At 36.5% G+C, this 15902-nt stretch overlaps 1 protein-coding gene across 3 annotated transcripts in view; it reads left to right on the top strand.

Annotated features, from left to right (window-relative positions):
• Positions 1–244: 244 nt before the first annotated feature.
• The window catches only part of LOC311291761 (GTPase IMAP family member 8-like), a 32653-nt gene continuing 16995 nt past the window's right edge, over positions 245–15902 (top strand). The window contains exons 1-3 of one of the 3 annotated variants that reach the window (XM_084410995.1): positions 245–352; positions 1880–1957; positions 2110–2787. In XM_084410995.1, the coding sequence (XP_084267121.1) occupies position 1957; positions 2110–2787 (679 nt within the window). In that variant the 5' untranslated portion in view covers positions 245–352; positions 1880–1956. Of the gene's footprint in view, positions 353–1821; positions 1958–2109; positions 2788–15902 lie in introns of all 3 variants that reach the window. The other 2 variants (XM_084410994.1, XM_084410993.1) reach the window with 2 other exon arrangements.

Raw genomic sequence — 15902 nt, 5'->3', positions numbered from 1 at the left:
TTTACATTGATGCTTGTATTAAATATGGTACTCCCTTGTTTAAACCCAGTATTAAAGCAGCATTATTTTTTTTTTATACTTTTTTATTACCATAAGTGCATATGTTGTAAGTAATTGTAAATGAGGAGAACTGAAAATATAAATGTGGCTGTTTATTTTCGTCTTTATCGCCTACAGTAGTGGAGACCAGGGACCGTTGCAACAGGGGATGGTTGCAACATATCGTTTTTATCCAATCAGAAACAAGCTAGAGTGATGACACTCATAATGAAAAAGGCACAGTTAGACCAAGAAGACAGTAGACATATTCAACATCTGCTGCTGCATTTATTGAAGAAAACTTGTTTTGGAGGTATGAAAGTAATTTTTTTTCATGAGATATATTTTTGTCATACTGTCTTGACATTTTGTATGAATTAATCAAAACTTACTTAGTTTGAATTATTGTTTTGTTGACTTCTAAGTGACATAGCATGTGTCAAAGTCAGTGTGTCTAGCAGGCGTATGATGTTCTGTCATGGCTGATAGGGTTGGGGACGGTTGCAACAAGTTATAAATTACATGTTTAATAAAAGTTTGTTGCATTGCAAATTGTTCAATTCTTCCTGTCTGACACTGAAATATGGAGAGATTGAATAGCATCTGTTACACCTGCACACTGAAGCTATGTATGCCTATGTTCTACACATAAACAAACAAAACTCAATAACTGTTATTTGATAAATATGACTAAATTAATAAATAATAGGCTACAATAATAATATTGAAATAAATAATACTATAATATTATAGTAGGCCTAAAACAGTTAATATTTTCAGAATTCTATGCTCATTGAGACAAAAAGCTTAAGTTAATTAGTGAGATTTAAGGTATTTTTAACATGTTGCAACCGTCCCATGGTTGTGTTGCAACTGTCCCCTGGGTTGGGGTCAGTTGCAACATTTGGCTTCTTCCATTCAAATAAATACTGTGAACGATATGTCATATCTAATCATCTTTAAATGGTATGTGTAAATTAGCAGACAGATGCAAGTTTAATACGGTGGTCTAGTCCAAATAGTCTCTGAGTAACTGAGAGAAATGCAAAAACTGTTGCAACTGTCCCCGGTCTCCCCTATGTGTTCTTAATATTATCATCAAATTAGCTACGTAATATAACTGATCTGCATACAATATTATAAAGTGAAATACATTCAAATAATGTAAACTTTCATTAAAGGACTGGTGTTCTCTAACGGATATTTCTCGCGCAAAACCTTCTCTTTCTCTTTCGATTTCGGTCCCGGCTGCCCGTGGCGAAGACATATCGTCCAGTATGGGTGAGAATCAAGTTAGAACATGTAGACCGAAATAGGAGCGAAATTATGCTATAGGCGTACTTTCGATTGTCTAAAAAAAAAAAAAAAAAAAAAAACCTGGTTTTATGTTTGGTAAGTGCATGTTTGAAATGTATCGCATTAAAATGTATCGCAATGCAGGAAGTAAAGAATGCATCAGCCTCGAACATACAAACAATAAATTATCTTCATACTTTGTGATACAGCGGTTCTGGCTTACTTGTTTTGGTCTGAAGACGGAAATACATAAAAGTACTAAAATTACTTATTAAATTTCATAATATTATCTGCTATTATCTTCTCCAGATCGATTAATGCATAATTTGCTGCTGTACTGTTAGTGTAATCGGATCTAGTGGCAGCGATTTTCGTTGAGTTAGTCCACCCTATTTTAATAAATGCATGCAAGAAAAAGGATGAGCGATATAAACGCGGACATTTTTTTCATTTATGAATCTGAATCACAACGTTTTTTCGCTCAAGGTTTCATCACATTATCTCCGTATCTGTACAGAAAAACATGATCATTGTTCTCTCACAGTGATGATATAATCAGCAGATCTGATACTGCCATTTTCAGAGGGAAAAAAGTTGCCCTGAGGTGCTGATCGTGCAAACAGTAAGTCAATTAAATTATCGAGAATTCCAGTATTTTTGCAAATGTAGTGTATAGGCTCATTGTTCTTGTACAGAATATTAAGTCTGCATTCTGATAAAATCAGATTAGTCTCTTATTTGAGATTTTATAATTATCGTTCTTTTTCTCCCCAGTGTGTGATCTGAGGATTGTCCTTCTGGGAAAGAATGGATCAAAAAACAGTCAAGTTAGAAACTCAATCCTGGAAATTGATCTGCATGAGTATGAAATATCTACAGATTCACATCGGCCATGTTCCATAATCAGTAGAATACTGAAGGATAGACACATCACTGTCATTAACATTCTTCATCTGCTGAATCCAAACATCTCAGATCATCAGATCACACAGACAGTGAGAGAGTGTGTGTCTCTGTCTGCTCCAGGACCTCATGCCTTCATACTCGTACTGCAGCATGAAGACTTCACTGAGGAGGACATGAGAAGAGTGAAATATGTGCTGAAACAATTCAGTGAAGAAGCATTTAAGCGTACCATCATCCTCACAACTGATAATGAGGCAAGATCATACTGGTTTATGGGGAAAAAGAAAACAGCTGTTCATCAGTTAATAGAGGAGTGTGGAGGAGGACATCTGCAGCTCGATGAAAAATGGCAATCAGAAATATTCAAGAGGGTTGATATGATACAAGAGAAAAGCAAGGACAAATATCTCAGATGTGTGATATATGAAGATGTTAAAGGAACTTCTGTAGGAGCAGAGCAGACCAGAGCAGAGGAAGGAAACGAAAAGAGCTCTCACCACAAACCCCATAAAAAAACAGAAGAGAGGCAGAAAAACAAAAATGAAGGTACTGTTCAAAGTCTTTTTGAACAAGTTTTCACATTTGAGCTTCAAATTATCTTTTTACAATTTAACTAAATTCATATACATTTTCATTTAAAAAAGCTTCCAGACAAGTCTATGCACATAACTTTTTTTATCCAGCTCGACTATCAGCCAGTTTCTATATTCTAAGCATTAATATCATAATTATAATATTATTATTCCAGTCGATTTTGTGATGTGTCACATTATACACTGCTGCAGTTTACACTGCTCTCTAAATGTTTGGAAAGGCTTTAGATAAAGTGAGGTTTTGGACAATATCAGCATATATTCTTCTCATCTTGAGTTGTGATGAACTGTTGCTTTTCCACTTTCATGCCAGTGTGAGCCAGGGCTTTAAACGGGCTGTGCCGGGCTAGCCTCGGATATGTAGCACCGAGCCCAAAACCACGCTGCGTTTCCACAATCAGGCCAGAAGATCCGCAGCGCTTCACTTATAAGTATAAATAAATAGTTCGTTGGCATTTTTGATGTAAGATTTAAAACCCAAGTATCAATGTTTTACCATAGTTTAACAATAATAAGTGATACATTGCTAATGATAATTAATTTGTGTCAAGATTGGACATTAGTCACACAGAAATAGCCTATTATAATGTTATTTTACAAAAGAAAGAAGACACAACTCTTAAGTGTCACCGGCCCACTCATGAATAGAGTTCTCCCCTTCCATTTGCTGCCAGATTATTCTATTATCATTATACTTCTCACAAGTAAAAAGTACATGATTAACATCTTCTCTGTCTTGGCACACTATGCATAAACCATTACCCTTTCCTACTATATGTAAAGTGGAGTTTAACCTCTTAAGTGTCACCGGTGGGCCCAAACTCATTACATATTTAAAACAGTAATATCCTATAATAAACATAAACTAATCTTGACAAACTATATATCATTTGAAAGCTTACAAACTCTAGTTTTCATATTTGGTGAATGATTTTCAAAATAAATTAGATAGGAGCTGTAATTTATCAATTTGCAACAAGAATATTTTCATATTTCTAAGGCGTGTTCAGACCTTTATTTTGAAATAGCAATGAACATGAAAAATCATGAAAGAATGGTTGAAACCTCAGTTTGTTTTCATGCCAAGAGTTCAAAAGGTATCATCCATTAAATTATTTTAGAAAAAAAGATATTAAAATGTTTTTAATAACACATATGGAAATGGACTCTGGAGGACTTGGAGTTAGGCTTTTCTTTGAGAAAAGAGCAAAGAACGGCACTTAAGTCATTCTTAAAAAAAGGAAGATGTGTTTGTCGATTTGCCGGCCAGATATGGCAAAAGTTGAATCTATAAACTAGCTCCGCTGTTGGGAAAACGCTCTGGTTGGTTGAAGCGCTGTCCTATTGCGTGCAGAGGGAATTTGAAAGACAGCCGTTTATCCCGCCCCTCGGAGTGAGCGTGTCTATGGTGAGTTGCCAGACTAAACATCTTGATGTAAGTCTGGCTCGCCAGGCTACATTTTTTGAGATATCAACCTAAAATTTGAAACACAACTTATTCAGATTTTTGGCTTTGATTTTCTAGCAGTTTTAGAGTCGGCCAGGTTTTAAAAATATATATTTTATAAAAAATATGAATAATTAAAATTTTTACATTGTACATTTTCATAAACTCAAACTTCTATAACTTTTTTTTTTTGTTTCACTTTCTTAATTTATTTCACTTCAACAAAAAAATCTGCCAAATGTCTTCTTTAAAACAAGACCAATTTTACGTCTATACTCCAAAGCATTCTTTAATTACATTAATTTAAATTCGTTTATTTGTAGTCACAGCCACAGGACAATATGGTTTACATCATATCTGAACAGACTGAACATTTTTACAAATTTATATTTCACAAAAATAGCCCTCTCCTGGTGGCCAAGAGGAAAACTAAATCAGAGAATAGACGAAATGACCTCATTTGAGGCACTCGAGTCTTGATCGCGCACCTAGAGTGCTGAGTGAGCGCTGGGTTGCCTTGACAACCCGCTCTGCAATCCGGCAGCTCGATGATACACGACTCGAGCAGCGAGTGTCAATCAGGCCTACGGCTGTGCACACAAGTGGCGGCTTGCCAACCGCAGAAAGAGTCAACCGGCATACCGACATGGTCATTTTCTCATGTGACAACATGAACAAAGAAAGATAATGCAACGAATAATGCAACAAGATTAAAATAATGCAACAAAGTTTGTTTTGGTTAAACAGCAGATTTAGAAGAAAATAGTATCATAGTCCAGCTTACAGTAAGTAAGTTCAGTGATGGTTTATTGAACCTCCTTGTTAACCTGTTAGTATGAACCTATAGTATGAGGCCCTTATGTTAGGTTTAACTATGCGTCCTTTTTTTCCCAGACATGTCCTGTAAGACTGGAAAAACTGGAAGAGAGGGCAACAGGGCTGGACTGGGACAAAAAAATCGGCCCGGGCATTTTTGCCCAGACCGGCCCACTATATGATCATAAACACCACCCATCTTTGCACGCCCTTAATTATATGCATACCAACTCCTATTAATTAAAACCACTAATGCCATGTAATGGGTGAGTATAGGAACGAGTGAGAGTTAACAGATGAAATAAATCTAAATTTTATATTTATTAATACAGTTGAACTATACTCCACAGTGGTGAATCCTAAAACAAGCTTTAAGCGGCTCTGGCATAGCAATACAAGTGTTTCTTACAGGATATTTGTTAAAACTATGGTGGTGTGTCCTCTGTCCTTCTAGGGGGGTTCGGGGGCATGCCCCCCCGTGAGAAAATTTTGTAAATTTTAATGTTAAATTCATCAATCTGGTGCACTTTGAGAGTTCAAAATTAAAAGCTCCAACCCATTCAGTGTGCAAATTAAACAAAGAAAAATTCAAACCTCTTTTAGTTACAGTGTATACATTACACCTACTACATAATAATAGTTATTAATATTAATCCAACGACAGTAATAGCCATATTTTGTAAAACAAATGCACAAAAAATAAAGGAAACTTTCATAATTAGTTGTACCAATTTCTATATTTGAAAGAGATAAGCACATGATCTTTTATTTTGACGCAAACTGCATCAAGCTTTTATTTTGGCGGAAAACATGGTTTACAAACGCCTCTTATTAAATTTCTAGTGAATTGCGGTAATCGTCAACTATGCAGATGTGGAAATAATCTACACTCATGACATGGCCTAAGTGTTTTGAAAGTAGTTCTGCTTACCGCAGGCTCAGTCTACACTCTCTCATCTCTCTCCTGATCCTCCGTCCTCACTATCATCATCTGCCACAGGAGCTGATGAAGGTCAGAAAACATATATTTTGACACAGTTTACAGTGTCTGCTTTAACCCTCTAGGCGCCACAGTCGAGTTTACTCGACAAAATGCGGCACTGAATAAAACGGCCGATTTTGTCAAACAGGGTGTCAAATTTCGTTCGACCTCCCCTCCACTAGTTAGCATACATGTCATACTTCATCCCCGACTCAAAAAATGTCATGTTTCTATACAAAATCTTCGAGCTAGAGCGCGTTGAATCAGTGCGAACAAAAGCGGAGCTAGTGTGCGAGTGAGCCATTTTATCAGATCAATATTGTCAACGTCAGCGAGTCTTTGCATTAGAATTTTATTATTATTATCATCTAATGGCATCAATAAAGCTTACCCTGGTTCTATTTTTTCACGCTATTTATCTGCACATTCCTTGCGTTTCTTCTCCATCTATTTTGACAGATACACACTGACACTGCTGCCGCTCACTCACTCCTTTAAAGTTGTGATTGGGCCAGCCCAGTGTCAATCAAGAAAAGAGCCAATGGGCCGCTGATCTACGTGTTTCATGGGCTGGTCTGTCAGAAAAAAAAACTAACACTGACTTTGACCAATGCATTACACCGGCATAAACCCAGCGCCGTCAATTAAGCAAAACAAAACGAATGGGCCACCGATGTACAAATTTTATGGGCCGTTTAAAAAAAAAAAAAAAAAAAAAAAAAAAATATGAGTATGAGATATATCGGCCCAAAAAGCACGTCGGCCCACCGGGCAAATGCCCGGTATGCCCAATGGCCAGTCCAGCCATGGAGGGCAACTGTCTGAGAGAACAAAGGCAATTAACATTTGAAATAACTCTTGTGCATCATTCGAGACACAAGCCTCACCTCAGAATCATCCTAATCTACATCTCTTCCCCCATTCCTTCTCTCTCATGCTGATTTCCCCAAAATTCACCCAAAAATCTATATGGTTTAATATGAAAATTATCATACAGTATAACACATGTTTGGTATAATTTGAAATGTCTCAGTCCGACTGGTACAAAGCTCTCATTCCCAAATAAGTCAAACAAAAGGTAATAAGGTATTTAAGAGTTTAGATATAACTGGCACACAGAGGAGGGTGGGTCTCCAAGCAAATGGTATCCTGCTCCCAAAAGGTGTAAACTCTGACAGCAAATTCCCATTGTTAGTAAATGTTTCTATGTGAAAGAAGTTTCTGTCTATATAAAGAAATGCAGCAAGAGGATCGGCGTGATTTGTAACTCAAATTAGCCTGTGATGCTGAGAGTGGCCGAGACACTCTGTATCATGTATTTTCTAAAGTCAGGTTTGCATCTTTTCTCTTTATTCCAGAGCATTTGATGTTTTGTATTTATTATCTTTGAACTAATTATGAATCTGGCATGATACATTTACCTGACATAATAAATTGTTACATTTAATTTTATTCCGACTGACTCTGAAATTGTTTTCCCAGGTAGATTAAATCATTCGTATGTTACAGCAAGTTTTGCATCAGATTAGTGATGCTGACGACTAATATTGGCACTAATTCAAGTGTACTTGGCTTGCAAAGACAAGAAGTGAATTTCTATTTAGGGCAGCAAACGTGCTGTTTGACCAACCTAAATCTGGGTGTGTGTGTCTTACCTTTGTTTTAATTAAATGTTACTTTAGATAAGTGTACGTGGGAAATCACGGCATGGCCAGTCCAAAGCTATTAAAGTTGGTTGACTTATCTGTAGTAGTGGCCATACCTCTACTGAAGTAAACGTTGCGTTAAATTCAAGTGTATGCAATTCCATGGGATGGAATGACCAAAACTGATGAGCTTGTGAACCTGAGACCCGTGTTTAAACAGAAGGCGTGAGGACCTCTGAGCGACATAGTTTCCTAATATAAACTGGTAAAATATAATTAAAGAGTTAAATAGAACAATCAAATGTATTGCTAAACTATTATATCACGAGTTCACACTTACACACAATTAGAGTGAGTAAAGTTTAATGTGTATTTGGTGTGCTGTCTGGGGGGAGGGCTCAAAGCTCAGAGTTCGGCCCGAACCCAGAGTACTCCCCCCGTATGTAAATGTTAATGACTTGAAGTGTGGAGAAGGAGTGGTGGAGGGATGCTACTAAACTGTCAATGGATTGAGGTGAGACTGCTGTATATATATATATATATATATATATATATATATATATATATACATACAGTATATGTGTACCTCTTATTGTTGATTGCTGAGTGTTCTCCTCTCGTGTTAATTATCTGAATGTGCTCCTCCCGTACTTTGTTAATAAAACATCATATAATTGACCAATAACCAATTGGTAGTGATGGGCAAATGAAGCTTTGGTGAAGCACTGAACCACTTATAATTGTTTTGAAAATGGGTTCATTACTCGAAGCTTCAGTAACAGCGCCCTCGCCTGGTGAAGTGCCAAGGCTGCATCTAAATGATCCCGGCTAGATAGTGGACAGGAGGCTTTAAGATGAGGGAAATAAATCTAGTGCACCCAAGAGCAGAAGAGCAATGACCAGGATGCTTGTGTTTCAAAAAAAAAAAAAAAAAATATATATATATATATAATCTTTACTTAAAAAAAATAAATAAAATACAAAGTACAAATGAACAAGGAAAGCCGAGCTTCCATAAACCAGAGAATCAAAATAGACACAAGGGTCAAAAGGTATAATAAAGAGCAAACTTAAATTGAGAACTTGTCACAGTAAGCACAGGGTACATAGGCTCAAGACCATAGATATCATATAAAGGCTAGATGTCTCGTGCGCGCTGCTGGCCAATGGAGGTCGACGTCATGCCACGTCATGCCATCATGCCACAGGCAGCTTGCTCACTCGTTTAATGGTGCATGTACTTTTAAATAACCATAACTTGCTCAATTTTCTACCGATTTTCAACCGGTTTGGTTTGTTATAAACGTCAGAGATGTAGTTATGACACTGCATGCATACAATGCATACATATGAATAATTATAACATACATATTCAAGCATTCGGAATTATAGCCACGTTAATAACGTTTGTAAGAAACCAAACGGTTTGTAAATCCGTCAAGATTTCAGATTCACTCCTGTCCTACGATCTTGCAGTTCATTACCATCTGTATCCCAACTGTTTTTATTTGTATGGCTTTATTTGCTCTTCATTCCTACATGCTATCATTAAAGCTCCATCTTGTAGCACTTTTGCGAAAGCTATCTCTCCTACCAACTTTTTCAGTTCATACGTCAAAGTCAATGGATTATCTCCTGAAACTCCTACCTCTCCTTTAAACTTCAATATTATCTTAAATTCACTCTTGATATTACTTCGTTCCTCACTAGCTATTGAACTGCTTTCTGATCTTTCCTCCTTACCTTTTTTCCTCTTTTTGTTAACCTTCTTTTCTGTTCTGACCTTTATCCATCCTACCTCCATATCATCCTCCTCTTCACCTGTATCTTCCATTTTTAGAGTCTCTGATCCATTCCCAGTTCGATTTCCAAGATTCCTCGTATACGTATTTTTTGGCTTATTTGAATTGGCCGCCATGCACCTGAACACAAAGGGCAGGGAACAAACAGACTTATAAAGAGCTAGACACAGGTGAAGGGTATGAGGGTTAACAAGCAAAGTGCTGAACAAGGTTAAGGCGGGCATACACTGTGCGATTTTAGTCCGATTTTGAGCCGGATTCTGACTCGTGCGACTCTTTTTCGGGTTGGGCCGATTTTCAGCTTTGTCATGCGTCGTTTGTCGTGCAGTGTTCGTGCAGTGTACAGGGGGAAACGAGAGGCGATTAACCTCTCCCGACCGGATGGTCGGATGAATTTCTGGCATGTTAGAAATTCTGTTCGCTCCTCATGACTATATCGCACAGTTGAAGCAGAGCTACGAACCGATAGCCCTAAACTCAGTGTTTTTTCCCTCACTGCGCCTGCGCAAAAAACAGAAGTTTCATCTGCAGCGAAAAAAAAGAAAGAAAAAAGGGAGATCTTTAAGTTCTGTAGTTCAAACTAGCTACAAATTACTGTTGCTTACCTCCAGTTTGTGTTGAAAAATGGATTAACCATTACCCACTTCTTCCAATTAAATTAAATTTTCAATTCAATTCAAATTTATTTGTATAGCGCTTTTCACAATACACATTGTTTCAAAGCAGCTTTACAGAAAGTGCATTTACATAGAAAAATAAAGTTAGTTAATCATGTAATAATTTAGGGCACATCACTGGCGTTGAGTCATCTCTTCACAGGCGTCGAGTCGTCTCTTCACGGGTGTTTGGGCATCTGAAGTGTCCATGAGAGGCTGGATAAAAACTGGAGCTGACGAACTCTATTTACCTCGGGACTCGCGGCCCAAGATAACAACAGAAAAGCAGATGGGAAATAATTAGCATAGCTGCCGTTCATAATATTAATGCATTTGATCCGATTTAACTGTAGTATAAAAGATAATCATGTGAATGCTTGGCTAAAGAGATGCGTCTTTAATCTAGTTTTAAACTGGGACAGCGAGTCTGAGCCTCGAATAATATCAGGAAGGCCATTCCAGAGTTAAGGAGGTAAATGTGAAAACGCCCTCCCTCCTTTAGTGGACTTAAATATCCTAGGAATGACCAGAAGCCTCGAATTTAGTGATCTTAAAGAGCGCGATGGATTGTAGGGCGATAGAAGTTCCGTTAAATACCTAGGAGCTAAACCATTTAGGGCTTTATAGGTCAGTAGTAATACTTTATAATTGATACGGAACTTAATAGGTAACCAGTGTAGAGATGATAGAATTGGTGTTATATGATCATATTTTCTTTACCTATAGTCAAGTCAAGTCAAGTCAACTTTATTTATATAGCGCTTTTCACAATACAGATTGTATCAAAGCAGCTTCACAGTATTAAATAAAATAGTACATCAGTGTTTGTTTCTGGTGTAAAACATCCACGTTTGGTAATGCTGATCAATAGTATTGTTGAATTGATTAATTAAATTAAGTATCCCCAACTGAGCAAGCCAAAGGCAACAGTGGCAAGGAACCGAAAAACTCCATCAGGTGACCTAATGGAGAAAAAAAAAAACCTTGGGAGAACCCAGGCTCAGTCGGGGGCCAGTTCTCCTCTGGCGTTTATGAAGTAGAGACCGGATTTAACTGTAAGACTAAAAATATTATATAAATGCCTGGCTGAAGAGATGGGTCTTTAATCTAGTTTTAAACTGGGAGAGCGAGTCTGAGCAACGAACAGTATCCGGAAGACTATTCCAGAGTTTTGGAGCTAAATGTGAAAATGCTCTCCCTCCTTTGGTGGATCTGGATATCCTAGGTATGACCAAAAGCCTCAAATTTAGTGATCTTAAAGAGCACGATGGATTATAGGGCGATAGAAGATCCGTTAAATAGACTGGAGCTAAGCCGTTTAGGGCTTTATAAGTCAGCAGCAATACCTTGTAATTAATACGGAACTTTATAGGTAACCAATGAAGTGATGTTAAAATCGGTGTTATATGATCATATTTTCTTGATCTAGTAAGAACTCTAGCGGCGGCATTTTGGACTAACTGTATCTTGTTTATTGAGGTTGCAGGACAACCAGTTAATAAAGCATTACAGTAATCTAGTCTCGAGGTCATGAATGCATGAACTAGCTTTTCTGCATCAGAAACTGATAGCATATTACGTAGCTTAGCAATGTTTCTAAGGTTGAAAAAGGCTGTTTTTGTAACATATGAAATATGATTTTCAAAAGACAAGTTACAATCTAATATAACACCCAGGTCTTTTACTGTAGAGGATAAAGTAACAGGACACCCTACTATGTTAAAGTTGTATTGTGAGAGGTTTTGTGGGCGGTTTTTTGAACCGATAAGTATTACCTCTGTCTTATCTGGATTTAATAAAAGAAAATTACGCGTCATCCAATCTTTTATATCTTTAACACACTCTGTCAATTTGGATAATTTGGCGTTTTCATCCGGCCGTGATGAAATATATATTTGAGTGTCATCAGCATAACAATGGAAACTAATTCCATGTTTCCTTATAATATTTCCAAGTGGCAGCATATATATTGAGAATAATAGAGGGCCTAACACAGATCCTTGCGGCACTCCATAGTTTACTGGAGTTATGATCGATTTTTCTCCATTTAAATAGACAAAATGGTATCGGTCAGATAGGTATGATCTGAACCAGCTTAATGCTTGTCCTTGAACACCAGTATAATTTTGTAGTTGATCTAAGAGTATTGTGTGATCTATAGTATCGAACGCAGCACTAAGATCAAGTAAAACTAGTATTGAGATACAGCCTTGGTCAGAAGCTAAAAGTAAATCATTTGTGATTTTAACGAGCGCAGTTTCAGTGCTATGGTGCGGCCTGAATCCAGACTGAAACTTTTCATAGATGTCATTTTCTTGTAAGAAAGAGCCCAGTTGAGCGGACACCACTTTTTCTAGTATTTTGGACATAAAAGGAAGATTTGAAATGGGTCTATAATTTGCTAGATTATGTGAATCTAATTATGGTTTCTTAATGAGAGGTTTTATAACTGCCAGTTTAAATGTTCTTGGAACATAACCTAAAGATAAAGACGAGTTAATAATATTAAGGAGAGGCTCTTCCACTACAGGTAACACTTCTTTCAGTAGTTTAGTTGGTATGGGATCTAATAAACATGTTGTTGTTTAGAGGAAGTGATCTGGGCTTCTTCGTATAATAGTCACACTTAGCTTCCTCCCGCCCGAAAACGGGCGAAGCCTTAAAATGTTACTTTACTTTTTCCCAGGATAACCAATCAAATATATTTTTGTTCTATAATGTTTTCTGATTATTATTTAGAATTTTTAGAATTTTTTATGATACTTTGCATTAATTATATAATTTTTATGAGCTATTTTTTCCATTAGAATTAATATATATATTTTTATTTTATTTTATTTATTTTATTTTATTTTTCAATAAATGCAACATTTCACATCAAATTAGAGTGCAGGCCTAAAAAAAAAAAAAATTCAAGTGAGAAGAGCGCCACCTAGTGGCTTCAAAATGTATTAATTTATGTCATGTCCTATAACCGCCTATAGGCGGCCTATAGCTTTTTTATTTATTTATTTGATTTATTCCCATTCGGAAAGAAAACAATTTATTACTAATCAACCACTGAATGGAACAACACAAATTATATATCATTTTAAAGCTTATCTCAGGATATATCATTTTAAAGGATCTCAGCTTTTTAATGCATCTAATTACATTTATTAATTCCTAACGAGTGCTGAGTAATCCCTCTAAAACCAAGTGTACCGCCAGCAGGCGCCACCTAGCTGCGAAAATATTCTTTACCATATTTTACAAAAATCTTGCCTTGATTAACACAAAGTTGATGTCATTTGAAAGCTTAGAGTCTGAACTTTACAGTGAATGTATCCACTTTGAAAAACTCTTAAGTATTGCTGAGTTATTTGCTGATAAATAGAATTTCTTTTTTTTCATAATCTATAAAATAATGTACTGCAATGTGTCAAAAACATCATACAGCTCATGAAACATTCACAGATCATTGAAAATGGCACTTCATTTTTTACAGCATATTATTACAATTAAAATGAGCCCAAAATTAACATAATCTATTGCTTTTATGACAAGATATTCTTCATGGAGAAAAATTTGCCCATGAGGGGGTGTCAAAGACTGTACAAAAAGGTACAAAATCTCTTTTCAAAATGCTGTAATTTTTGATTCCTTTATCCAAAAATTATAAAAATTTTATCCAGATGCAGCTAACATGTAGGGGGACTTCACTAAAAAAGAATTTTCCTCCTACCTTATTTCCTTCCTGAGTTATTCCATGACAAATAAGAAAGATATGCAAAATCATAATAAAAATTATATATATATATTGTCTTTTATCCGCCGTTTCTTGGCAGGACAATGTCCAAATGTAATGTAATTTATATTTTCAAAAAATTTAAAAAGAGTTCTTTCAAACGATACCTACCTTTTGACTCTCCTTGCTATAGTTTTGGAGTTATTATGATTATATAATTTTTATATAGTTTGGGGCAAAATTTGCTGTTTCAGTCTTACCAGTTCATTTCTCTCTGTGTGTGTGTGTGTGTGTGTGTGTGTGTGTGTTTGTGTGTGTGGGTGTGTGTGTGGGGGGGGGAGGGTGTCTTTTTTGCACTCTTGATGTTTTAGAGTGTCACCCCTTCATTGCTGTACACTTTTTTTCAGAACAGTGGCTGATCTGTAGCTTGTACCACCAAAAGTTTCTCTGAGTTTTCCTATTTTTTCGTATTTCCCATTCATTTCCTATGTCGCCCGTTTTCGGGCGGGAGGAAGCTAAGTGTGACTTTTTTTTTTATGACCCTTTAACATATCAGAATCATCTCCTTGATTTTTTTGTGTGTTCATATAGGTAATAAAACAAAAGTCACCAAGTTTCACCCCCATCCGATGAAGCAAAAAAATTAAACAATTCGAAACGTTCAAGTTTTCGCCCGTTTTCGGAGCCCAGAGGGTTAACTCTATTTGTTCTATAGTTGTAAAGCACTGTAATTGTTCTTGCGGGTGATAATCGAGGCTGAATTATAAGGCGCGATTGAGGATTGAACGTTTACAATTGTGGATCTGATGTTTTCTATTTTCTCAGTGAAAAAATTCATGAAATCATTACTACTAAACTGTAACGGAATATTTTGTTCAGGTGACGCTTGTTTATTTGTTAGTCTAGCCACGGTGTTAAATAAAAATCATTTTGATTATCTACGTGTATGTTAAAATCTCCAACAATTAATACTTTATCGACATTGACCAATAGATCTGAGAGAAAATCTGCAAATTCTTTTAGGAAATCAGCGTAAGGCCCAGGCGGTCTATATACGGTAGCCAAGGCTAGAGATAATAGGGATGTTTTTCTATCATCTAAGAGCGTAACATTTAGTACAAGTACTTCAAATGAAATAAACTTATAACCCGTTTTCTGAGTAACACTAAGAAAATCTCTATAGATAGTTGCAATACCGCCGCCACGACCAATCAGACGGGGCTCGTGCTTATAGGAGTATCCTGATGGAGTAGACTCATTTAAACCGAAATAATCATTTGGTTTAAGCCAGGTTTCAGTAAGACAAAGTACATCGAAGCTATTATCTGTGACTATTTCATTTACAATAACTGCCTTAGGTGTGAGTGATCTAATGTTTAGAAGACCTAGCTTTAGAAATTGTTTTTGTTTAGGCAAGGCAAGGCAAGGCAAGGCAAGTTTATTTATAGCACATTTCATACACAGTGGCAATTCAAAGTGCTTTACATAGAAGAAATTAAAATAATAAAAAGAAAAAAGAATAATTAAAACAGTTTAGAAAAATAAAAATACAGTACAGTACAAACAGTCGGACGAACATTGGCACAGTGCTCATTCAGTAAATGCATAGTTAAACAGATGTGTTTTGAGTCTGGATTTGAATGTGACTACAGTAGGAGCACATCTGATCTCCTCTGGAAGCTGGTTCCAGCTGCGGCTGGCATAGTAGCTAAAAGCAGACTCACCATGCTTAGAGTGAACCCTTGGTATTTCTAGCTGATATGATCCTAGTGATCTGAGTGATCTGTTGGGTTTATATTCAGTGAGCATATCTGCAATGTATTGAGGTCCTAGGCCATTGAATGATTTATATACCAGTAATAATACTTTAAAATCAATCCTAAATTTAACTGGGAGCCAGTGTAAAGACCTGAGGACTGGTGTGATATGTTCATATTTTCTGGTTCTGCTCAGAATCCTGGCGGCAGCGTTCTGTATGAGCTGCAACTGTCT

The sequence above is a fragment of the Rutilus rutilus genome, assembly GCF_951802725.1.
Source record: "Rutilus rutilus genome assembly, chromosome: 1".
Taxonomy (NCBI): domain Eukaryota; kingdom Metazoa; phylum Chordata; class Actinopteri; order Cypriniformes; family Leuciscidae; genus Rutilus; species Rutilus rutilus.
Note: the sequence above shows the minus strand (reverse complement) of the source record. Positions and strands in the feature narration are given on the sequence as shown.